At 37.5% G+C, this 27,102-nt stretch overlaps 1 protein-coding gene across 14 annotated transcripts in view; it reads left to right on the forward strand.

The window, feature by feature from the left end:
- Positions 1-27,102, forward strand: part of FBXO38 (F-box protein 38) — a 65,067-nt gene continuing 37,965 nt past the window's right edge. For 7 of the 14 annotated variants that reach the window (XM_061423936.1, XM_061423941.1, XM_061423946.1 and 4 more), the window contains exons 1-9: positions 1-86; positions 8,415-8,605; positions 12,653-12,786; positions 15,319-15,482; positions 15,685-15,850; positions 18,404-18,541; positions 19,699-19,836; positions 22,726-22,819; positions 23,762-23,892. In XM_061423936.1, the coding sequence (XP_061279920.1) occupies positions 8,478-8,605; positions 12,653-12,786; positions 15,319-15,482; positions 15,685-15,850; positions 18,404-18,541; positions 19,699-19,836; positions 22,726-22,819; positions 23,762-23,892 (1,093 nt within the window). In that variant the 5' untranslated portion in view covers positions 1-86; positions 8,415-8,477. Of the gene's footprint in view, positions 87-3,912; positions 4,119-4,145; positions 7,885-8,414; positions 8,606-12,652; positions 12,787-15,318; positions 15,483-15,684; positions 15,851-18,403; positions 18,542-19,698; positions 19,837-22,725; positions 22,820-23,761; positions 23,893-27,102 lie in introns of those variants that run through there. The other 7 variants (XM_061423937.1, XM_061423943.1, XM_061423938.1 and 4 more) reach the window with 6 other exon arrangements.

Raw genomic sequence — 27,102 nt, forward strand, 5'->3', positions numbered from 1 at the left:
GTGTCCCGGCGGTGGGGTCCGCGGGAAGTGTTTGTCGCGTTTCTCCCTCCCCCTTCACCAGTACAACAAACGGAGGGCTGGCATAGGTGAGGCGGCGGCCGGGTGGGCATGGGGCGGGCGGCGAACTACAGAGCCAGGGGTGCGTACAGCGGGTGGAGGCGGCTGGATCGGGCTCTAGGGTCCTCGACCGGTTGGGCTCTCGGTCTCCGGCCCTTTTCGGGCCTAGAGCTCCTCGAAAAGCCGGGATTGGGTTTGTAGTAGATTGGGTTTGTAGTGGTTGGTCTTCGAGGCCCTGGTGGCGGCGTTTGCCACCTTGCCTGAACTTTGCCCAAGATCCCGGCATATAGCACTCTCTATGAATCTCGATTTCCTGAACAAAATGAGAGTTTTGGCCCGGCTACCTTCTGGGACCCCGTCGTACTCTGGGCGTCACAAATTCCACGATTTTAATGTTAAGTCAGTGTTTTAACCTGTGAATTAAAGCCTGTAGTCAGCTTACTGAGGGGATTATCCGAGCAGGAGGCGGTGAATACATCTGTGAGAGGCGGCCAACCGGGGGATAGGGAGCCCGGAGTTCTAGTGTTACCTCGTCCACCGACTCACTCTGACCTTGCCCATTTCCATTACCCTCTCTGTGGCACGGCTTACATATCTGTAAAATGAGGGTGTTGGGTGCGTTTGATGCCCCTCCGAACTCAAAAGTCAGAATCTCAACTCTCTTTTAAGGACACTTTCCTTAGAAACACGCCTGAAAGCATCTCTTTTTTGCATTTTTGGGTAACCAGGAGATGATTTATCAGAGGTGTCTACCATATTTGTTTCCAGACACCAAGCCAACCAAGGGCACCTGGGCAGTTAGGAAGCTTGCTGTGTTTCCTGTGCTCTGAAAAGCTCTGTCCTGAAGACTGTTTTTTGAACCTATATCAGCAGTGTAAAACACGCAAATGTGAAAAACAGACCTTTGTCTTAAAACTGCTCTTAAGTTGCTGATTTACTTACTTTGGGCAAATACCTTCCTTTCTCTCGACTGGAGATTTCTCATCAGACAAATGAATTAGTTAGATTAGGTCACAGGTTCTTAATCCCTTTTCTCATACTCTGCAGGCTGAGCGGTAAAGAACGCTCCTGCCAATGCAGGAAACGCAGGTTGGATCCCTTGGTCAGAAATATCCCTAGGAGAAGGAAATGGCAACCCACTGCAGTATTCTTTCTTGCCTGGGAAATCCCATGGACAGAGGAGCATTGCAGGCTACAGTCCATGGGGTCACAAAGAGTCCGGCAGGACTTAGTGACTAAACAACAAAACAACAACTGCACAAATGAATAAAATAATAACTATAGATCCATGGTTTTCTGGGGGAGGGGAAAGGTGAGATATGGAGGGTACATATTATGTAGCCATATAGATAGAAAAATCTGTGTTTCTAATTTTTAAATCTCATTTTTGACAATTACTGGTCTAGGTTGTTATCACCAGGGCTCTTTCTCTTTAAAATTTGTCATGCTGTGATTCGTATGTCCTCTTTGCGTAAACTTTTGTGTGTGTTTGTTTAAATGACTGTGTCCCTGGAGGTATACTCTTTAGTTAAAAAAAAGATACTAAGATATAGAAAAGAAGAAAAAGGAAAAGCCAGATTATAGTAAAGTGACATAGTGAAATAAAACTGGACTTGAGTTAAAGATACAGACAGCACCGGTACTGGTACCTTGTTACAGCACTGATACTTTCTGGCAAGCCAGCTTACCTCTCTGGTTCTCACTTTCCTTATTTGGAAAATGAAAGATTCAACTGGATGATTCCTAGATATTTTCAGCACTGTAATTCTGTTTTTCTTATTTGTTTGTTTTTTATCTGAGCAGCTTGGTGGATGTGGTGCAGCATTTCTTTAGGCAGGAGAGGCTGTTCTAGGTGGTAGACGGAAGATCTGTGAGGAATGGTGTCAGATTAAGTGACATACAATATTACTTTGATATGAGCAAACTGAAGCAAAACAACAACTAAAGAAAGGTGTTAGAAACCTAAGGGGCAGAGGAGCCCTTGACGGTGGAGCTTCATGGGAGGAAAGGCTTTGCCGTCTATGGGGTCACATAGAGTCGGACACAACTGAAGCGACTTAGCAGCAGCAGCAGCACCTAGTAGGCAATAAAAAAATAATCAAGTGAGGTGATGGTTGGATGGATGGACAGATTGATAATAGCAAGTTTTAAAAAAGGAGTTTCTCCAAAAAATTGTTATTAATTAGATACAGAATGGGAAATTGATTCAGTATTGTGAAAGTCTGAAAAAGCAGAGGTCCCTAAGTTTTCTAATTAATTGTAAGATAAGTCAGTTTATCTCTTCCTTATAAAGTACGTTAGTAAGAGACAAACATGTACCTTGGAGGGTCCATTGTGACCTGAGGAAGAGAGTAATTAGAATAAGAGAGATGGAAGAGGATGTTGACAAGATGGAACAGGTATAAGAAGATTTCTAAATTGGACATTTAGGGAGTAAAGGAGTGGATTTATGTAGGACTTTTTATAGGTATCAATGATAGAATTGTGTACAATAAGTGTTAAAACTTCTCTAATGGGAATAGAGAATAAAAAGGGAAATGATTTTTGCAAGCAAGGAAATGTTGGTGCTCCTCAGCAAGTGGTAGAAATAGCCTTGAGGGTTAAGGTTTAAAAGAGAGGGATAAATTTGGGAGCAACCAGAGTGAATTAAATTAGTAGAGGATAGGTAGTCTAGTTTGGGATAGAGGGAAACTTGAACTGGCAGGTTGCAAGGAACGAAGCAGCCTAAGAAACTGTTAATGAAAAGGACCTTCCTTCCCTTGTCGAGTTTCTCAAATTTAAAGAATACTCAGAAACAACTCAGACTTATCGTTAGTTAGAATGTACTTGGATCACTAGAACAAAAACGATGCTTCCTTCGGCTAAAGTCTGCTACACAGCTTTTACAGGATGACTGTAGAGACCCAGGGCTTCTGTAGGCTATTGTGTAGGAATCAAATTAGATGGACCACGGGCTCTAATTTGTGAAGGAGGGTGTGGTCAGCAGTTTTATCACAGCATCAAGAAGTGCGTCTCCAAGCACTGGGGCATAGTTCTGGAATGCGGCAGGCAGCTGAGGTGCAGAGGACTGCCTTGATGACAGGTTATACAGTGTAGGCTGAAAAATCTGAATCCCAGCATAAACTCTGACGCTTAATATATGCCCTTGGAAAGTGACTTATACCCGCTGGTTCTGTTTGTCCATCTAAAAATTGAGGAACCAAGTTTGGATAGCATCCTGTTAAAGAGCTTGCGTGTCGCTGTGAAGCCCCTGAAAGTATTTGAGTCTCAAAGTGTTTTGTTTTTTTCTTTGGGGGATGTACAACTGTTGTCATAGTCCCAAATGGGTTTATGATCCACAAAAAATTAAGAACTGTGTGACTAATCTCTGAGGGACCCTTCACCTTTTAACTTTCCTTGAAAATGAGTTTTGTCATTCGGAATGACATTTCTTAGAGGTTTAGAGTCTTAGCCTCCAGAACTTGTGTGCGTGTGCTCAGTTGTGACTGACTCTTCCACCTAGGGGCTGCATGCGACCCCATGGACTGCAGCCTGCCAGACTCCTCTGTCCATGGGATTTTCCAGGCAAGAATACAAGAGCGGGTTGCCATTTCCTACTCCGGGGATCTTCCCGGCCCACAGATCAAACCCGCATCTCTTGTGTCTCCTGCATTAGCAGGTAGATTCTTTACCACTGTGCCACCTGGGAATCCTCCCCAAATAACACCTGTTGCTGCAAATAATAGTCTCTATATATTTGTACTCGTTATTTATACTCACCTTTTCTTACCCTCCATAACTCCTCTGCTAAAGTTTTCCTATGTGTCTTCTTTATCTACTGCTGATAACTGGAATTTCCCTCTTTTCCCCTTTCAGCCTATTGCTGTTTTGGACCGCTCCTACGTTGCTGAGTTTCTCAAGTGACAAGTGGTGATATTTTGGAGAGAAGGGTAGGAGGAAACCAAGACATAGAAGGCTAGTCATCGTAGTTTTCTGCTGTCACCTGCTTTTATCCTTCATTCCACTGAAAGACAAGCAGCAGAGAGAGAGAGTGCACATATAAGGGACTTCATCATCACTAGGTCTCTATGTCTTTCATAGTGTTTTCTTCTCAAACAGGGATACCAGACCCATGTACTCAGTGCTTAGGATTAAATGCTCTCAGCATAGTCTAGTCATGTATTTCACTCAAGTGATGATGAAGCCAGCTTCAGTTGAAACAGTTGTGTGGGGTGTTTTGGTTGTTGTTGTTTGTTTTCAGTAAAGTTTGAGTGGTGGTGAGGGAAAAGAATTGAGTCTTTGAAGAAGTCTTTAATGTCCTTAACACTGCCAGGAGCACCACTGGGACTGGAGAGGACTTGGCAATTTCCCCTAGGTATGGGTCCTGAGCTTTAAGCCCCTAGGTGGAGGATGGTAGTCTTATCCTTTACCCCAGTGTTCATCTCCACCAGCCCCTTCCCCACTGAAGGTTTGTAGCAGGGGCATCACTACTCCACTTGCTGACAAATAAGTAGCTCTGTGACCAAGTTTTCAATTCTAGACTTGATATGGGAACTATATATACAATTTCACCTAAAGTTTTGTTACAGTCCTACTAACTTAGGATCTTTGGTAGTTAGTGTTAATGCATATTAGGTTAAATGGATCTTTGTGGGCTTGCTGGAGACCTAACCTGACCTTTCTATAATGTATAATGTCATATCTGAGTAAATATTTTTCTGAGTTCTAAACGAGGGAAATTATATAAACTCTGTGATATTTAAGGAGCAGTCTATTTGTTTAAAATTTCAAGTGTATGTTGTGCACTGGAGCTACCAAATCTGATTCACACAAAACCTCAGTATTGCAAAATAAGGAGCGATAAAAAGTGGAATCATAAGATGAGGGTAGCAGATCTACACCACTTAGTAAAAGGAGGATGAAGAGCCAAGAAAGATTTTTACTTAAAGGATGAAGTCAAGAACATGGTATCCATGCATGATTAGAGTTAGCAAAGGTGAGGGTGTAAAGGGTGATCAGATCAGATCAGTCGCTCAGTCGTGTCAGACTCTTTGCAACCCCATGAATCACAGCACGCCAGGCCTCCCTGTCCATCACCAACTCCCGGAGTTCACTCAGACTCAACCTCCATCGAGTCAGTGATGCCATCCAGCCATCTCATCCTCTGTCGTCCGCTTCTCCTCCTGCCCCCAATCCCTCCCAGCATCAGAGTCTTTTCCAGTGAGTCAAGTCTTCGCATAAGGTGGCCAAAGTACCGGAGTTTCAGCTTTAGCATCATTCCTTCCAAAGAAATCCCAGGGCTGATCTTCAGAATGGACTGGTTGAATCTCCTTGCAGTCCAAGGGACTCTCAAGAGTCTTCTCCAATACCACAGTTCAAAAGCATCAATTCTTCAGTGCTCAGCCTTCTTCACAGTCCAACTCTCACATCCATACATGCAGGTGCTAAATAACATAACTGGAGAATTAATCCATGGTTGGATGGGTCTGTACTGATTAATAGTCTTGTCACCGTGTTTGAATGCCTCAGGGGTAGCTGTTTTGTGTTCTTACTGGAGTGTGATTATATTTTTGCCAGGGTTACAGGCTTGTTGCTGAGATCGTTGAGTGCTGTGGTGGCAAATAGAATGCTCATAGGAGCATGAAATGGTTCTTAGCAGCTTTGCTGCTGAACACATATGGAAGAATGGAAAGATGATGGATAGTTACACATTAGATGTATGATTTACTACGAACGAGGACTTGTCATCACCCAGTGGCAGGAGATTGAGATTCTTTTCCTTTTCCTGGCAGAGACATAATCAGTAAAATACTATCCAAGTTGCTATGGGAGAAGCATGTTAGTGAAGTATTACAGGGACCTCAGAAGAGAAGTTTTAGTAGGAGACGTTTTCTCAGAGAACCTAACGTTTAAACTAGATTTTGAATAATGCCTTTAGAATAATGCCTTTCTAGCAAAAAGAAAAAGAAAGGGGAAGGAAGGACTTTATAGCTGGAGTTAGTGCTTATTAGGAATAAAAGATGAATGTTAAATAAATGCATGAACTGAGATTGGTGTGGCTGGAATGAGCAAGTGGTAAAAATTGAAAGATGAGATTGGAAAGGTGCTTGATCAGATTGGAAAGACTTTATACTCTGGAAACTAGGATTTCTTGTAGGCTGATTTGGTTTCTGTTTGATCATGTGTATATATTTCTTTAAAAACAAATTCAGTGAACTGTAGCTCATGTACCTACTCTGTAGAATTCCTTCAAGCCATAGTACTAAGTTCATTTTAATATTAATCCATCCACAATTCTAAAAATTTATTTCTTTGGTTTTCCAGGCCATAGCTGATTAGAAGCAGCAAATTAAGAGGTTTATGTGTGTGCTTGGGTGGAGTGCAGAGAGAAGCAAGCATGCTGACACCTGCCATAATTCACAGTGCATAGCCATTCAGTGAGAGAAGAAGAGACCAGAGCATACACACACATGCACACACAAAAATATAAGAATTTACTTAGCCTTGTAGCTTTCTCCCATTGCTGAAGCAAAGGAACCCCAGGAACTCCATATGGTTCACTAATCCCTGAGAATATATTGCAGAATATCATGTATATTCATATTGATCACTTCAGGTCATCAAGAAAAGGGGATGCTTTTATTGACTCATCTCTGTAAGAAAATGGAAGCACGTGGTCCACTTCAGAAACTTTTGGTATACCAATATAATTAAGAAAAACACTGGTGCATAAAAGGGAGCAATCACTGTAAATGAGAGACTGACAGATTTGCAGCAGCAATTCTTTGCATCACTGTAACATGATTAAGTTTAAGCTCTGAACTCTAGAGTTCTCTCACTTTGAGTGCAGCTAATTTTTCAGAATTTTACCAGAGATAATTCATAATACTATTTAAATGACACTATTATTCTTGTCTGGGGGGTTCCATGGACAGTGAAGTCTGGTGGGCTGCAGTCCAGCGGGGTCACAAGAGACCACATGGACGTGACTGAGCACAGCACAGTCAATATTCAGTAATAGAAGAACAGTTCAGTAAATTTTGCTATATATTCACTTTCTATTCAAATTCAGTTACTAAAAAATAGGATTTTAATAGCACAGGAAATTTTTCTCATGTTGAGTGACTATTTTACATGAACAGGTAAGTGAAGTGAAGTTGCTCAGTCGTGTCTGACTCTTTGCGACTCCATGGACGGTAGTCTGCACCAGGCTCCTCCGTCCATGGGATTTTCTAGGCAAGAGTACTGGAGTGGGTTGCCATTTCCTTCTCCAGGGAATCTTCCGACCCAGGGATCGAACCCAGGCCTCCCGCATTGTAGACAGACGCTTTACTGTCTGAGTCACCAGGGAACAAGTAAAACTATATATATATATGAGCTCAACCAGGTTAAAACATGCACAGAAAAAATGATTAGAAGGAAATACACCGGTTGCCTTGAGTGGTGTAACTTTTCTACATCTTTATACTTTTCTGTACTTTACAGACTTTCTATAATGAGCACACAGTAACTTTATAATCAGAAAATAATAAAGATTTTATATAAAAAAAAAAAGGACACTTTTCACATAGTTCTCTCTTAACCTAACCTACAAAATAAAACAAACCTCTAGGCGGAAGTTCACTCATCTGACTTTTCTCTTTTCCCCCACTGTTCTTCCTCCTTTGTCCCTTGCATCACCTCCTCCTTCCCTCAAACAAACCATACATGCATTTAATACAAAAGTGAATTAACTTCTGCTCCTTAATATTTATGGGAGAGAGAGAGGAGAAGGGTAGTTTTATTCTTCTTCTGAAGTTGCATATAAAATTAAGCAGTTTTTTGGGGGTTTTGTTTTTTGTGGAAAAGGTTATTATTTTTTAATTAAGTTCTTAAAGGGATATGTGACCCACTGGTGGAATTGGATCCCCTCACTGTTACTGGTGGGAGAATTTAAACAGTGGTTCCAAGTTCATAGAAATAATCTGGGCTGACCCAGGACTAGAATCTAAGAGTCTTCTACTTTCTGCTGTTAAGGGCAATCCTAGAATCATAAGCACCTGTATCTAGTTTAATGATCTTACCTTACACATGTGGAGAAATTGAGTGAATTAGCTAGGAAGCAACAGTACAAATAGAATTCAAGACTCCCTACTCTTTGGATTTTTGCTCATTCTAAATAATTAGTTTTTAACCTTTACTTCTCTTCAGAAAAAAAGATACTCTGTGCCTTTTGTGTAATATTTTTGTTAATTTGAATGTAGCCTGTATCATTGTAATAGCACCACTGTCGTGTGTCTGTATTCTAGAATAGACATTGTTTTATCTGTGTTTTATAAGGATAATTTCTGTCTGGGTTTGGCATGTTTTAGTCTCCTCTAATCACTGGTTGCTTTCAGGTGCTTTGAAATCAAGTAACCAAGAGGGGAGATTTGCTCTTTGATCCTGGAGATAACACAGCAATGGGTCCACGAAAGAAAAGTGTTAAAACGTGTCTCGTGAATAATGAAATTCCTGAGGAAGCAGTATCCGATGAAACAAAGGACTATATGAATCAACTTTCACATGAAGTGCTTTGCCATATTTTTAGGTAAGGTTTTGTTTGGTTGATTTTCACCTACCTGGAATTTATAGGTAGAAGCAAATCCTAGAGCTGTCTGTCCAGTATGGTAGTCACTACCTACATGTGGTGTTTAAATTACAGATCTGGTGTGGCTAGTGGCTACTGTATAGGATGGCACAGACAGTGAAGAACGTTCCTTTGTTGCAGAAAGTTCTGTTGGGCAGAAATTATCTAGATGGTTAACATTCCAGGCTTCTTAGAATTCCTATTGACTGATAGACTTGTTGACTTTTATTATTACAGTACCATTTGTGTACAGCATAAGACAGTGTTTCTGACTTTTTGATTACAGTCCACAGTAAGAAACAACATTTTGCTCAGTGTGCACATATATGTAAGTAAATGGAAAAAACAGTTTTGTGAAATAATAACCACTATATGCAGTGTACATATTAAGATTGTTTTGACAAATTTTTTTCCAAACCTTTTTTAAAAATTATATTTTTATCTAAACTGTACTTAACAACTGTTGCAAAAACCAGAAACAAATCCAAAAAGACAACCAAAAAACTCTGTCATCATAATTTCTCCTGCTCTGTTCTTCTTAACATATTTTGTCTCTGGAATGAGAGACCAAAGTTTGACTCTTGAGTCTCATTTGCTAGCTGTGGACCAATGATAGATATAAAGATGTTATTATGAGGATTCAGTGAGATAATTATTTTTTTAATTTGTTTATTTTTTAATTGAAGGATAATTGCTTTACAGAATTTTGTTTTCTGTCAAACATCAACATGAATCAGCCATGGATATATGTATGTCCCCTCTCTCTTGAACCTCCCTCCCATCTGAGATAATTTTTTAAAGCACTTTATACACTGCATGACACAAATACTTGGCAAATGTTAGTGATTATGACTGTGTTGTTCCTTTTTTTCATATTACTACATGGCCTTTATCATTTCAGTCACTGCTTTCTATTCCACTATGATGTAATTATCTTTATTCTTATATTTCATCTGGATTACTTCTAATTTTTCTCTTAAATAATGCAATTAACTTCTCTCAACATTTGAATTTTCGATTATTTTAGATTATTTACTTAGGGGAAATTTCCACATACGAAATTCCTAGAAAGGTTTTCAATTTATAAAAAATTATTAAATATTTGCAGATTATATAAAATAGTGATAGAGTTACTTTGGGGAACCATTAGGCACTTTATTTTTTTTTTCAGTATAAATTTGCCTCAGTCTTTGTCTTCTGCAGTTTGTTATTCTGTCAGTGTAGTTTTTGTTCAGTTCTGTCTGGTAATAGAAGGCCCAATTAATAGACCTTTTAAAAAAAAAAAAAACATAGCAAGATGATACTAAAGTTAATCTGGCAGGAAAAATCCTGTAGCCAAAATTTTCCAGAAATAGCCTGACCCTGGCAGATGTTCAAATGTATTCTAAATTATAAAATAATTAAAGATTTGGTATGGGAGAAGATAGCCAGCCAGTTGGGTAAAACAGACTCCATATATGGGCTCCATATGTGGATTCAAATATATGTGGGGATCCAGTTTATGACAGACTAGGTATTCACGTCAGTGAAGAAAAGCTGAGTGGATTATTCAGTGATGATGTTACAGCCTAAAAACTATTTGAAGAAAATAATAAAACATGTTCTTATCTCTCTGACAACTGTATTCTTTTTTAAAAAATTAATTTATTTATTTTAATTGGAAGCTAATTACTTTACAATATTGTGGTTTTTGCTATACATTGACATGAATCAGCCATGGGTGTACGTGCTGACAACTGTATTCTAAATGTTTCACTGAATTAAACAATGAAACTATTAAAATTCTAGAGGAGAGCATAGGTAAATAGGGATTTGTGTTTGTTGTTTGTTGACTAATGGTAGGACATATTATGAACAAATTTGATCATATTTTAAATTGATAGTGGATTCGATTTTGGAGTTGAAACACAAAATGGCAGTAGAAGGAGTGGAATCAAGGATGTACCCTAGTTATTTGATCATATTATAAATTGATAGTGGATTTGATTTTGCAGTTCAAACAGGATATGGCAGTAGAAGGAGTGGAATCAAGTAGAAGGATGTACCCTATTTTTATGAAAAAAACATGCAGCAGATTGGCAGAATGTAGTGATAACTGTGAACTAAGCTGAGTGCTTGAATTTGGTCTGAGATGTTTATTCTAAAAATAAACATTTATTTTTTTAGGCTTCTAAAGTTTTTATTTGAAGATTCTTTTTGTAGCCCTGTACTAACTGTTTAGTATATTTTCATGAAATAAGAAAAAACTATGGTTTCCTTAAAAGAAACCCAATCTTTGCTGTACCTGCCATGTTAAACACATCTATTCTAAAACATGTTTGATCTGTCTTTTGAACTCCAGCTTTTTAACCATGTATCTGTGGAGTACAAATACATTGTTTATCTAATCTTCATAAAATTGCTAATGTTTCTATTTCAAGGGAGTGTAATATTAAATAATATTAACTAAGGCAAATACTTTGGGTAAAAATTAGTGATATGGGGGAAGATTTTAGTGGCAAAAGTTGATTTAGAAAAATTCAATTTTTCATTGTTTATAAAATGCATGGTAATGTAGTTTCTGAAAATTATTTGCATATCTGAGAAATAGAAACTGTAGATTAAGTTGGCAATAATTTTTTTTTGGTAGAAAATTTGACTTTATTTTATTCGCTTTATTTAAATAGTTATAAAGGCGAAAGCAAAGGGGCCAGGTATTGGTGGGGGGAAATAGAGCAGAGAAGTATTCAGCAGGCATACTTGGATTTTCCTTTAGAATTAGCTTAATTTTTAGGAAATAGATGTACCTCTTGACATCCATGCTCTTCCACTCTCTTATCTAACTGTTGACATTTTTTTCTGGTTAGCTTTTTGATGAATTTCACTACTTGTAACTTGGAATAATGGTAGCACCTAGTATATCAATGAGAGTTTTAGCAGAAAGCAAGGTATACTTGGCTGGAATTTGAAGATAATGAAGGAATCATTCAGAGAAGTGTAGGTAGGGTTAAGGGAACACGTAAGAGATGTTAAAGGATTCATTCAGCTAGGGGATTAACAATAGCATAAAGCTTTTGCCCTGCCTTCCACTGGCCAGTCAATTCATAAAGGGATGGGTGGGGGGCTGGGGAACACGGCAGAACAGAGAAGGGAAGAAAAAGGATTGCGGGAGGGCTGTGTTGCAAACAGGAAAAGAACGTAGCTTGCAAAGTTGTGAAATGAAACAGTGGCTATAGTACAGTGTCTGTGATGCAACACCAGGTCAATAAAGAGGAGCTTTGCCTTTTTTCTTTTCCCTTAAATTAACCTGGGTCTGTTGAGAAAGAGAGATGAGATTTTTCTGATCTTTCAAAATATATAATATATTCATATTACTGGAAACAGAACAAAAGTAGAGGTTAGTTGAAAAGTTTCATGAAGGAACTAGATAACAGGGGAGGTTGGAAAAAGAAAATTGTAATTCAGATGAGTTTATGCTTATGCAGTACTTAAAGAATATGTGATTAAAAGGTAAAAGATCTAGGGGAAAAGGTACACTGTAAACTTAGTATACAGATCTGTTGATGAAGAAGATAGTAGAGATTCTTTGAGGTGGTGAACGGGAGCAGAAAGGAATATTTTTAGCCACGTTAGGAAATGGATTCTATAAAACTATAAAATAATATAGGTTAGGTTTAAATTAATCATTTTTCTCTAATCTTTTTAATATTCCCATATCACCATACCTTGAAATGTACTGACTTTTTTTTTTCCTTTTAGATTTTCTTTGTTCTTATAAGGAGAAAGGCAGGATTTATACAATGCTATATGGAGGGAGCTCAACAGTTTTTTTGTATGCTTAAGTATTTGCTAATTTTTTTCTTTTTTTTTTTTCAGTAAAATCCTATGTATTTAATCTTAAAACCTGGTAAATATTCCTAGGGTTGTATTTTACTTGAGGCAGGAGAATGGAGGAAGGAAGAAAATAGCCTGTCAGTTAGATGAAGTAATTACCCACTTGATAAATCCAGGTTTCTTTCTCTTACAAAGGTACCTCCCCCTGCAGGATATCATGTGTATGGAGTGTCTTTCCCGGAAGCTAAAGGAAGCAGTCACCCTGTATCTGAGAGTTGTGAGGGTTGTAGATCTCTGTGCAGGGCGATGGTGGGAATACATGCCAAGTGGTAAGTAAATTTAGCCTGTAATGTACAGTGAGTGGAGCCCCACTGGAAACTAATAATAGTGTTCATATCAAAAGTTACTTGTTGCTTTGGGATAGTCTAACACTTTTAGAAGGTCTATACTAGGTCTTGGAATTTTCTCAAATTATGCCTTGGCCTTGCACGTGAAGAACTCAAAAAAGTTAGTAGCCTAACCATAAAAAATGGACCTCAGGTAAAGAGACCACTGGAAAAAGTCAATGACTTTAGTTAAGCGGAGCACACCTAAAAGGGAAGAATTAATATTAAGAGCTAATCAGGCTTCTTTTCAGTTAACAGCGGTCCTTTAAGTACTCCACTTTAATGCTTAGCAATTTTGAATGTCTTTTTAAACTACCTTTGATCAACAATATTCATATCTTGATATTTTGAAAATGTGCTAAAGCCATGGTGCTGGGCAAATGGGAGTGGTGGGGAGCTTAATAGAAGTGAAGGGCTGAGGAGATTATTGTCTTGCTCTGTTCTGTTATGAGGAACAGAACAGACTGCCTCTGAAATACTGAGATGTTGTTCAGTTTGGGTTGCTACAAGGCCTTTTAAGAGTTCATCAGTCAACTGATAATTTTGTCACTTGATCAGAGTTATCACTGTATCTTTTTCTGAAGAACACTGCAAAGACTTGAGGCTAGAACCTAGCTTGGTGTGATGTTTATCTTCAGATACTTTAAAGAAGCTCTTGTAAGGGAAGAGGATTTATCATATTGCAGAGATAGAGAAAAGAAAAAATTAGGGGCAATGTGAAAAGGGCTGTTATTTGTTTTATTATTTTGCTTTAACAGACGTTAGGCCAGTAGGATGGAGAAGGAAATGGCAACCCACTCCAGTGTTCTTGCCTGGAGAATCCCAGGGACGGGGGAGCCTGGTGGGCTGCCGTCTATGGAGTTGCACAGAGTCGGACACGACTGAAGTGACTTAGCAGCAGCAGCAGCAGGCCAGTAGGAATTGTGGAGATGGGGTTAATGCACTAAAGAGACAGGATAGCAGAGCTCCCATGTGGTGCAGTCTTCCAATGAAAATCTCTGCCCCTTATCAAACTAAAGAATGTGTTTTTACATTGCTGGCTTCTTTTAGACTGTGATAAATACCTGTGAGCCCAAGGCTTCCCATCAGTGTAACAAATGTAAAAAAGTGAAATCAAAAGTCTCTAGCCTAAAATAAGATCTCACTAACCCTGCTTTGCTAGTGCCACTTGGGTCTAGTCTCTGGAGTTTATACCCTGATTCTCTATATAATAATACTAAATAAGGTTTTTATATAGCATTTTATGGTTTACCTATGTGATATTCTTGGACTCTCCTACAAAATGTGTACATGTGGAACTTTACCCATTCTTGGGTGGGAGGCAATGTGTAATACACAACAAAAGAGGATGGCCATTGGCAAAGGTAATTTCATTTTTTATATTTTTTAATGGGGTGATAAACTTTTTTATTGGGTTGTGAGAGTAGATATGTGAAATGATTAACACATTGAATGGCTTAATCAGTAGAGTTACTATACAGAACAATAATGAGGACTATTGTTATAATTAGAGAGACCAGGTAATCTCTGAGGTTTCTTCTTAATCTTCATTATTTGTGAATTTGGAGTTTACACAACATCTTGACTAGCCCTGTACAACTAGAACAACTTTTGAAAACTGTAGTAAGACTTAATGGTTTGGAACTTTTATTCTTGAAAATTATTATTTTTATTTATTATTAGTGAATAAACAGTTGCCTTACTGATGGCCTCCATTAAAAACAAAAATTAAGATACTTATCTCTTTACTTACCAGGCACTAGCAGCTCGTACTATGGAAGTATTTCTCTCTTCCCAATCTGGTGGATTCCCACAATGGCGCACAACTGGCCTTTGAGATAAATAGTTTTCTGTCAGCTCAGCATCCTCATAGTTTGGATCGCTTATGTTCTCTTAGCTAATTTGCATCTGTCTTGTTCAAAAGAATGAATTGTCTAAAATATCCTGGGAATGATGTTAAACACAGGATAGAGCAATTGTCGTGACATGGGTACCTAAGAGAACCCAGTTTGAGAGGGGATTTCGGTTAGAACTGTGAGCTTCCTGAAAATGGGGATCCTGTCTGTCTTATTTTTTGGTTGTGTGCTCTGTAGAGCATAAAGGTTTTATGGACCAGAAAGTGCCTTTGGGGAAGGAGAGTGGTGGTCAGGTAGGTTGTCCTTCGTCACCACCAGGTCCAAGTCATCTGTGTTGAAAGTATGGTGTTCCTAGTTGAAGATGTCTGTTCTTTAAAAGCAGCAGCAGCAGCAACAACAAGAAAATAAAAAGCCTCAACTGTGAAGTATCAACTCAAAATAGGTGGTGTTTCTAATATATTTTCTGTTCCTAAGGGAAATATTTTCTGTTTAACTGTTTGTTCAGCTGTAATGTTAGCCTTATGAAAATTTAAAAAGGAAATCTTTTTGTTGTTGTTAACATTTGATAAAAATTACAAGTGGCGATAAACTTGGCTCTAAATAGTTGTGAACTTCTTAGGCTTCACAGATTCCAGTTTTCTGACACTACTAAAGAAGATGCCAGATGTCGAACAGCTATATGGCCTTCACCCTCGATACCTTGAGAGGCGAAGGGTACGGGGCCATGAGGCTTTTAGCATTCCAGGAGTTCTGGAAGCTTTGCAGGCATGCCCAAACTTAGTGGTGAGTGCACTTGGTTGAACATTTGACATCAACTGATGAATGAAGCACTAAATTAAAAGAATGGTAGAACATGTTCATGCAAATTTCATTCATAACGAACTTTTAAGTTCCACTCCATACTTAGGATCTTATGATATAGAAATAGAAGCTTTGGATGCTAAATAAAAGCCTTTCTTATGCTTGCTTTGGCATTATTTTGTAGGGTGTGGAAACTTCTCACTTGGAATTAGTAGAATCCATTTGGACATACATGCCACATGTTCATATTTTGGGGAAATTTCGTAACCGTAATGGAGCATTTCCAATTCCTCCTGAAAATAAACTGAAAATTCCTATAGGAGCCAAAATTCAAACTTTACATTTAGTTGGTGAGTACATGTTTCTTGGGTTGCTTGTGACTCCTTTAAATGCCATACAGCTGAATATTAGTGGAAAGGGAATAATGGGGATTTTAGAAATAGCTTGGTGATTGCTGATGGCAACCGAGAGGGGTAGGATGGGGTGGGTGGTGGGAGGGAGGGGACATATGTATACCTATGGCTGATTCATGTTGATGTGTGGCAGAAACAATATTGTAAAGCAGTTAACCTCCAATTAAATCTTTCTTTAATTTTTAATTAAATATTTTTATTTTAAAGTACATATATGAAAAAGAAAAAGAAATGCTTGTGAGACTTGCATAAAAATTTAGATTTCCCACTAAAGAGCCTTTGGGGCCAGGGGCCTGGTGGGTAGGTGAGAAAACTACTATTTCAGAATCAGTCTATTTTCATTTTAATAGACAGTTTGAGTAGTTTGGAAAGTTGTTGGGCTTTTTGTGTTTTTGATTTTTTGAATGAGCTGGAAGCTTGCCCCTGTTTTCTGATACCCACCCTTTGCTCCTAGTTCTACCCTTTAGAGGAGAGTTTAGAGAATAGTTCTCTAGTACAACTTACTGTGATGATGGAAATGTCCTGTGTTTGTAGTATCACATATGGTACCCACTGTGGCCAGTGAAACAGAAGAACTGAATTTTTAAATTTTATTGTAGTGTATCAGATAGCCACATGTAGCTAGTGGCTACTTTATTATCCTCTTCAGTTCTAGAACATGACAGAATAAAAAATCTTAGGTAAAACTCTTAAATTTACTTGTATCTTCTCTAAGCAGAAAACTCCCCCATTTCTTTAACCCAGAGCTTCTGGAAAACTGCCACTTCTCTTTTTCTTTGAGAAATAAGGAGGGAGTGGTCTTTTTCCAAAGACACCTTATTTGCAGTCATCATGGTGTACATTCTTCATCTGAATATTCTCTGAAATTGTATCCCACTAATTTCAAACCTAAGTAAATGATAAGGACAGATATTTTACAAATTTAATTTGTTGTCTTTGGCTTAGATTGCTGAAAGGAATTTCAGGCTGGTTGGGGAGGACTCCTGTTACTGTAGTCTGACCTTTAATACTGATTAAGTATTTTATTTAACTTGTACATATTGAGTATCTGCTGTGTTCCAAGCATTCTTCCAGATATTGGGGATGGTCCTGAAGAACTGAATATTTCTGAAACTGGGAAGGGAGAGCAGCAAGAATGATAAAGAGTAGGTCTTAAAAACTATTTAGATGCAGTTATGGGAGACATGCAAAGCTCTCTAGCAGTCCTTCCTTTACAAGATGAATGAGTGGTTCTGATGAAAGACTTGGATATCTAGTTTGAATTTGGATTTTTAGATAATAAAGGAATTCTATAATATCTGAAGTTTATAATATAAGCTCTCTAAAGTCAGAGACTGTGGTTTTATATATTTTCCATGTTTCCAGTTCATTGCAAATATAAATACTTGGTAAATTTTGTTGAAATGCATTAATTCGTTTGATTAATTCAACAGTTTAACACTGTGATGGTGATACAAACGTGTATAGTAAATTAATGAACATGCTGGGGAAGACAGGTAATTGTGTCCTTTGTTTATAGAATGGATTTGGGATAAAATGTGGATTGGGCGTAGAATATAACTGTCTTGTCTGGGTCTGTCTCACCCTTGCTGCCCTTGGGTTTCCTAATCAGAACTACCACCATAATGGTAGATGCTAAATATACCTTTGTGAGTTTTGCGTCTTGAGTCTCAGTCTGTACCTTACTTCTGCTTTTCTTCCTTTGGACTAATCACCAGTGAGTCCAGTGTTTACGCATAGTGCAAAGCTAAAGCTATCTATGCTTTTTTGGGTGGACCAGGTTAAGGAGTAATGCTTACAGTAGAATGTGTAGAATTTAGCTTTCAAAGAACCACCGATTTAAGTACTCCCAATTTTGCTTTCTCTAGTTGCTGTTGCTAGCAGGGCTTCTACTGACTCAAGGTTAAAAATTATATTAAACTGATTTTGCCAGCTGTTGCTTTCTAAATGTCATCACTCTGGATCCTTGAATTTCTTTCTGAGAATTTGTCACTTCTTTGCTGTTCCCTAATCTACAGTGTTTAGACTTTGGGGCAAGTTCCTCAAACTGCGTCCTTCCATAAGAATTTTCAAGTTACCCATATTCTCTCTTTTTCCATATCTCTTGACTTATCCTCCTACAGTACATCCCCTTTTCTTTCAGAAATGGTCCTCTGCAAGTATGATTCTTGGTAACTCTTGAAGAGTTACAGAGTTAAGAGAAAAGCTTGTGTGTATAAAATGTTGAAATACTTTATAAATCCCATCTTTCCATTTTCCTTTTCTAAAGAAATTACAAAGTAGTCTGTTTATTGTTTGTTTAAATTGTTCTTTACAAGCCTGTTTTATATAAGCTTATCTTCATAGGAGCTAACTAGATAATTTGTTCTGATGAAAATATCCAGGAAGGATATATTGTCAACTTGAAAAATAGACTATTGGACCTGTACACAGCAAACAGTGTCTTAGTGGTTTTCTTGTTTTTTTTCTTTTTGTGTGTATATGCTTTAGGGGTGAATGTTCCTGAAATTCCTTGTATCCCAATGCTAAGGCACCTTTACATGAAGTGGGTAAGACTCACTAAACCACAACCGTTCAAAGATTTTCTTTGCATCAGTTTACGAACTTTTGTCATGAGGAACTGTGCAGGTAAGGGTCTATAATTGTAGTGGAAATATACATGTACCATTCTAAAAATATCCTAAAGCAAACTGCATAGATATGATACATTGTAAGTGAAATTATATTATGCTGTTACTATTTATGTTTGTAACTTACCTTATATAAATGTACTTTTTTTTGTTTTAAAGACAGTAGACATATGATTTATCTTTGACCCTTCACAAAGTGTCAAAAATGTCTCTACATATTTCTTATGGACACTTTTTATATAGGTTTGTTTTAATAAATTGTTGTATATTTTCTTTGTCTCTGGTCTCTTGATCTTTTTGCATGTAAATGTTGTCTGACTTAATATACCTTAAAGTATAAAACATTGCTTTTATGATACTACATTTTTGTTTCAAAACCTTAAGTATTTCTTCTGTCCTAGTGTGTCAAGTGGGAACTGTTCTGCTTCAGAGTTCATAACAATCAGAGCTGTTCTTGATACCTTATTTCAGAGTCCTTTCCAAAGTACCCCTTTTATTGTCAGGCTTGCCTACTCACTGTTCCCAAACAGCCATACCAGCTCTCACCTGAGTGTCTTCTTATTCTTGTTTTCTTGTCCTGAGGTTTAACACTTCCTTCCTCCTCTTTACTTGTACGCATCTTTTATGCAAGTTTTGCCTCATCAACTTACTTCCTTCTCTTTTTTATGTAGTACACCAGATTTGATTTTTGTTCTTGATATGTTCTGCCTTTTTATCTTTTTATAATTATTCATGTTTTATGTCCATGTCAGTTACAAACTCTTTGATGGATAGGCTCCTATCTTGTGATCTTCCATAACACCTAATATAATACTGGTCACATAGAGAGATGTTTAAGTCATTGAGCTATTTATTTTAATGAAAGATCAAATTTTCAACTTGCCTTTTCCCCCCTCAGTTATTTTCAGCTCAAAACTATTGAGATTCCAGGGAATTTAAAAAAATACTATATCTCCAATGTTACTGAAAAATCCATATGCTGAATCAGTATGTGGTTGATTTACTAATGGTTTTGTTTCCAATGATAAATTGTAGAGAGCCAGCCACTCGGCTATCATTTTCAGACATAGAATTTATAAGTTATTCATTTCTGTTGCTGATTTGAAAAATCATCTTGGCAATTTACATTGTTCCATTGAAATTGTTTTTCTTCAGGACCCACAAACTCCTTGAAATATGTCCCTTTAGTAACAGGCCTAGCCTCTGCCCGCAACTTGGAACATTTAGAAATGGTTCGAGTTCCTTTCCTTGGAGGTCTTATTCAGCATGTAGTTGAAGACAGTTGGAGATCAGGTATTCATTTTCCTTTAGTTACTAAATATTTTAAAAATCTGTTAAAAAAATTATTAAGCTTTTATTTAGCTTTTCTACAGAGTCTTTATAAAAGAAATGCTTGTTAGTAATTTTACTTTCTATCTGGTATATTTGATGAAGAATAAGTAACTATGAGTGTGGCTAGTGTTCATTTCCTTTTTATGCAGTGTTAAACCTTCTCAAAATGATAAGTCATATTTTCTGGCTTGTTAATACTTATCAGTTAGTTAATAATTCATGGTATATTTGAAATCTTTCTGAGAAATGTTAACAGAAATATCCTAGTGTCTATTGCTGAGAAGAGATATTTTTTGACTTAGACAAATTAGGTCTACAAAAGAACTCAGGCATTAGAAATGTTAACCTAATGTTTGTCTGATACTTTATAGTATATAAAATGTTTTAAAGTTTGTCAGTTGGATACTAGATCACCCATACCCATCAGATGATGGCTTTTAAAAGAAAAAAAGATTTTACTGCCTAGCACCCATAATTATATTTTAAATGATCATGTGTAAGTAGAATGTGCTCCATGTAAACTATCTCCTCATTGTAAGAAAAAGACCAAGAAGTATAGTTATATAGATAATTAATAGTTGGGAACAGAAAATGTAACCTTGAATGTCCAAAATGTAAATGGAAAATCATAGAGTATCATTGGTAACAAAGAGATGTTATCATTAATACTGTTAAAATGAGTAAGCAGTGCATTTTTAACATTTTGTCAGTTAATCAAGTCTGGTGCAAGTGTAGTTCATTACATTTTGTGAAGGGAATGGAGACTCCCTCAAAATGAACAGCGCAATTTTTACTCCATGTCCATAGCTAACAAGATTAAAGTCAGAAAGGAAAACAAGACCACAGTGGAATCGTTCATTAGAAGACCTAGAGAGAGGTGCCAAAAGCCAAGAATTTGCATAAACGGCCTAAAAGAGCAACAGAGACTCTTCTTCCCTAATAAGTATTTAAGAACAACTCTAATTTTACTTAAGGAGCCAGAATATCTCACACAATAGTTAATTTCAGAAAAATCATAGATCCAAATATAAAAAATAAACTTTTTAAAGGAAAAGTTTGGAGAATGTTTTCTTTAACATTGTTGGGCAGAGATTCGTACATCAAAAAGCATTTACCATAAAGAAAAAAATTGGTAAACTGTGCTAAATTAAAGAGTTTTTTTTGTTGTTCATCAAAAGGCATAAGTGAGAGCTTGAGTAAAAAAGTCAAGCTACAGACTGGGAGAAGCTATTTGCAGTACAGCTATCAGATAAATATTTAGAATACAAAGTAATGCTCAAAATTCTCTAAGCCAGACTTCAACAATACGTGATCCGTGAATGTTGTTCAATCTTCTAGATGTTCAATCTGGTTTTAGAAAAGGCAAAGGAACCAGAGATCAAATTGCCAACATCCCCTTGATCATTGAAAAAGCAAGGGAGTTCCAGAAAAACATCTATTTCTGCTTTACTGACTATGCCAAAACCTTTGACTGTATGGATCACAATAAACTGGAAAATTCTGACAGAGATGGGAATACCAGACTACCTGACCTGCCTCTTGAGAAATCTGTATACAGGTCAGGAAGCAACAGTTAGAACTAGACATGGAACAATAGACTGGTTCCAAATAGGAAAAGGAGTACGTCAAGGCTGTATATTGTCAGCCTGCTTTATTTAACTTATACGCAGAATACATCATGAGAAATACTGGGCTGGCTGAAGCACAAGCTGGAATCAAGATTGCCGGGAGAAATATCAATAACCTCAGATATGCAGATGACACCCCCCTTATGGCAGAAAGTGAAGAAAAACTAAAGAGCCTCTTGATGAAAGTGAAAGAGGAGTGTAAAGAAGTTGCTTTAAAGCTCAACATTCAGAAAACTAAAATTATGGCATCCAGTCCATCACTTCATGGGAAAGAGATGGGGAAACAGTGGCTGACTTTATTTTTTAGGCTCCAAAATCACTGCAGATGGTAACTACAGCCATGAAATTGAAAGACACTTGCTCCTTGTAAGAAAAGTTATGACCAACCTAGACAACGTATTAAAAAGCAGAGACATTACTGTGCCAACAAAGGTCCATCTAGTCAAAGCTATGGTTTTTTCCAGTAGTCATGTATGGATGTGAGAGTTAGACTGTAAAGAAAGTTGAGCACTGAAGAATTGATGCTTTTGAACTGTGGTGTTGGAGAAGACTCTTGAGAGTCCCTTGGACTGCAAGGAGATCCAACCAGTCCATTCTGAAGGAGATCAGCCCTGGGATTTCTTTGAAAGGAATGATGCTAAAGCTGAAACTCCAGTAATTGGCCACCTCATGCGAAGAGTTGACTCATTTGAAAAGACCCTGATGCTGGGAAAGATTGAAGGCGGGAGAAGGGGATGACAGAGGATGAGATGGTTGGATGGCATCGCCAACTCAATGGACATGAGTTTGAGTAAACTCTGGGAATTGGTGATGGACAAGGAGGCCTGGTGTGCTACCGTCCAGGGGATCGCAAAGAGTTGCACACAACTGAACAACTGAACTGAACTGAAAGAATTTAAAATACATGTATTCTAATTTATGTATTTAGAATACAAGAAGAACTAACACTAGTGAGAAAAAGTCAGAAACAAGAGGAAAAATAGGAAAAAATTTTGAGTAGAAAAGATCTTAATGAAAGAGGATATCTGAACGGCCAGCAAACATGAAAATATGGTAAATTTCACTGATCATAGAGAAATGAAAATTAAAACCACAGTGTTATATACAAGCACTAAAATGATTATACCTAAACAGTTATCACTGAAAGTGTATATAAATGCTTTACTGAAAGTGCTATGGTCAAATGGGATAATTGTTTTTGTTCCTCTTTTCCTTTAACTAGGTGGTTTCCGAAATTTGCACACTATTGTTTTGGGAGCTTGTAAAAATGCACTTGAAGTAGATCTTGGTTACCTCATCATCACTGCTGCCCGTAGGTATGTTTTCTCTTCACATTGGGTCAGAATTATGTTTTTATCTGTGCTATAAAAATTGGCAGAATATGTATATGACGTTTGATCATGCCTTTTTCAGATTTAAAATACAGAGAAGTTGTTTAAATAGCAGTAGGTTATCATTTAGGGGAAGTCTTCTATACAACTGATGACCAACTGAGCTGCAGTCCAGACCCAGCAAGTGTTAAAATGCGCATGATCTCATCAGAAAAAAGCTGTCAGTTATCTGGAAGTGCCTGAGATTCCAACAGAAGTCAGTACTGATACTTGCTCAGGAGCCATTGTTTCGTCCTCTGGACAGTTTTCTGAATTGTTTTAGTTGGTGATACTTGTTATTTAGAAATCACTGTTTTAAGTAAGCTTTTTCAGCATCCTGACCTTTAACACTTAAATTTTTAACCTATCTTCACATCACTTTATGCCACATTTACTATTTCCTACATATCAAAAGTCTACCTCTGCTTTTACTTTTATAATATTTAAATTGAATTTTAAAAAAGGAAACTTCCTTTCCATCATAGAATATGAAGAGTATAAATAAAACTGTATTTAAGTGAATAGATATTGTTACCTACTATATAGGACTATACTCTGTTAAAAACAGGACTTAATATTAACCTCTAAAAGGTATTGAAGAAATATCAGATTCTTGCCTTGACTTAATCAGGTTCAGGAAAGTACCAAAAAGGATATAAGATTATTATAATTTGTTCTTACTGTGACTTTAGTGTACACATTAGATCTGCCCACACTTTTATAAAATGCTCTTTTAAAGGAAGCATCTCTGATATTTTTTTGTGGAGGAGGCAGTGTTTTTGCATTTGACACTTCAGTACGATAAACTTCTTTCAGAGCGTTTCATTAGGAAGAACCTTTTATTTTGATGGCTTTCATTTTATTCCTTTATGTGTCTCTCATTCGTAGGTTACATGAAGTTCGGATCCAGCCTTCCCTAACCAAAGATGGCGTCTTTTCCGCCCTAAAGATGGCAGAGTTGGAATTCCCCCAGTTTGAAACCCTTCATCTGGGATATGTAGATGAGTTTTTGCTGCAGAGTAAGAATTAGCTCATTTACTGCCCTAAAATTATTGTTCGAAAGTTACCTGACAAAGTGAACCCTAAATTTGAATGTGCCATTATTTTCCTAGACATAAAAATACTTCAAATCTCAGGTGCTCTCACTTCTTGAAAAATTTGAACTTGAAGAGCCAGTGATTTTTTGTTTTCTACATTGCCTCTGATTTTAGCATATTACAGAAAATGAAGTGATTGTCTATCCCAAAAAAGATCCTTACCTACATTTGATCTTGTCTCCACTTTGCTCCCCAAGTTTCTCTCCCATTCTGCCTCATTGTTTTCACAGGATGTCATCCTTGCTTCTGTTTGCTGAATTTGACCTACCACACTTCTTGAAGCTTTTGCTGGTCCTCTCAGATGAGGTCCCAGCCCCTACCCCTGCTCTTCATTTCTGTAATAAGCCTGCTGGGGGTTCTGGATTTTCTGATAGTGTTAGCATATTTTGGTCAGTATTCATTTAATAATAACTGCTGTTGGAAGGCTTGTTCACACCGTTTTCTGGAATGTATTTAAAATTGGGAATTCAATCCTTTGGGTTTGAATGCATGTCAGTTCACTATTCAAACTTTTTCCCACATGACAGTAGTCAGACATGCAAGAACATTTACACCATCAGCATGTTTTTATTTTTGCAAGAATTAGTTTCTTACTCATGTAATTTATAACAAGTCTTTCTTAAACTCTGGGTGTCATACCAGGTGGTGTTTTTTTTTTTCTTTGGATCTAATTTGCATTGTAAAAGAACGTAAGAAGGCTTTGTTGTTTATGTTGTTCAGTTGCTCAGTCATGGCCAACTGTTTGCAACCCCATGGCGTGCAGCATGCCAGGCTCCTCTGTCCTCCACTGTCTCCTGGAGTTTGGCCAAATTCATGTCCTGGAGTTTTGCTGAAATTCATTGATGCTGTCTAACCATCTGATCCTCTGCTGCCCCCTTCTTTTGCCTCAGTTTTTCCCAGCATTAGGGTCTTTTCCAGTGAGTCGACACTGGTGGCCAAAATTATTAGAGCTTTAGCATCAGTCCTTTCAGTTACTATTCAGAGTTGATTTTCTTTGGGATTGACTGGTTTGACCTCTTTGTAGTCCAAGGGACTCTCAAGAGTCTACTCCTGCACCACAGTTCAAAAGCATCAGTTCTTCAGTGCTTAGCCTTCTTCATGGTCCACTTCTCATGTCTGTACATGACCACTGGGAAAACCATAGTTTTGACTATATGGACCTTTGTTGGCAAAGTGATGTCTCTGCTTTTGAATACACTCTCTAGGTTTGTCATTGCTTTTCTTCCACGGAGCAAAGATATTTTAATTTTGGGGCTGCAGTCAACATCCACAGTGATTTTGGAGCCCAAGAAAATAAAATCTGTCACTGCTTCCACTTTTTCCCCTTCTATTTGCCGTGAAATGATGAGACTAGATGCCATGATCTTAGTTTTTTTAACGTTTGAGTTTGAAGTCAGCTTTTTCACTCTCTTTAACCCTCATTAAGAGGCTCTTTAGTTCCTCTTCACCTTTTTACCATTAGAGTGGTATCATCTGCATATCTGAGGTTATTTCTCGCAGCAACCTTGATTTCTTAAGACAGTCCAGATCAAACAATATGACTGTTGTTTTTCCTTTTTCAGTGAAATTGCTAACATTCTCTGTTTCTACAGTATCTATATAGTAACTTAAAATTATTAGCTTTAGCTTAATTTTATTAAGCTAATAATTTTAAGTTTACTATATAGTAACTGAAAATATGTTATATATATTACTATATAATAACTTAAAGTTTTAAGTTAATAGTAATAGTTAAAATTATTATTGGTAATTTGGTGCTTTTTCTGCAGTCTTGTTTTTTGTTCTTCCTAAGAGCTAAAAACTTAATGGATTTGTATATTCATGATGACTATATTTTAGGTCCACTGAGAATTGTCTTTATAACCAACTATTTCTCAATAGTGTTTGTTTCCCCTCAACACACATTTTCATTTGAAAACACTTTACCTTTTGACTACCATTATCTTATGTTTGCAACATAGCTTATTTCATAGTCTTCTTTATACTTAATAATCTATTAGTTATCTTTTTATAATTCATTCTTCATATTTGTTACAGTTCACCCATTTCTCTTATATATGTACTTTCCTCCGTTACTCCAAAGATACGTCTGGGATTCTCTGTATGGGAATAGGTGCCAATTGCCTCTAACAAACATGGAGAGATTACAGGTCACTGTTTATACTCTGTCACTAATCTCTTGCCTCTTAGCCATTTAGATTTTGAAATATCTTTCCAGGAGGTTGGGGTGGCTCCTGGTAAAACTCGCATCAGTTCTTTGTTCCAGAGATTCTGGCAAAATATAGAAATATCACCTTTGTCCCCATACACTTATGGTAAAAGTGGCAGTGCCAGGTTGGGGAAATGGATGTGCTGAAAAGTAGATGCTGTGTACTAGGAATGTAAGAAAAGTGATCCAAGGATGAACACTCAGAGAGGGGTTCTTTGTTTACGTGGATTCATGATTTCAGAGCTTTGTGGGAAAGTGCTAGGGGTGTAAAACTCATTCAGATTCAGGAGAAGTATAGAGTAGTCTTTAGTGTTGGGACTTTGGAAAGAAGGAGTGAGATGGAATTTTATTAATCATGGGACCTGGGGCAAATCATTTCTTGGCTTCAAATCACCCAATAAAAAAGTAGAAAACGGTCTTATATCCATTTGACAAGTGAGAAAACATGGACTTTTATAATCTCTTACACTTAGAAAGCATTCAGTAGGGCTTCCCTGGTGGCTCAGTGGTAAAGAGCCAACGCGGGGGATGCGGGTTCAATCCCTGGTCCGGGAAGATCCCACATGCCTCTAAGCAACTAAGTCTGTGTGCCACAACTACTGAGCCAGCATTCTGGAGCCCTCGAGCCACAAGTGCCGGAGTCCAAGTGCCCTGGAGCCTGTGCTCTACGGGAAGCTACCGCGATGAGAAGCCCGTGCACCACAACAGAGAGGAGCCCCCACTCAGAGTAGCTCAAAACACTATAACAGAGTAGCTCACCACAGTTAGAGAAAGCCTGTGTGCAGCAAGAAGACCCAGTGCAGCCATAAGTAAAATAAATCTAAAAAAAAAAAAAAAAATTCAGTAAATGGTAGCTTTTACTTCTAGCTGACCTCTGGGCTGAAGGAAAAAGAAACAATCTAAGTCCTAGGTGATGTAATCAG

The sequence above is a fragment of the Bos javanicus genome, chromosome 7, assembly GCF_032452875.1.
Source record: "Bos javanicus breed banteng chromosome 7, ARS-OSU_banteng_1.0, whole genome shotgun sequence".
Taxonomy (NCBI): domain Eukaryota; kingdom Metazoa; phylum Chordata; class Mammalia; order Artiodactyla; family Bovidae; genus Bos; species Bos javanicus.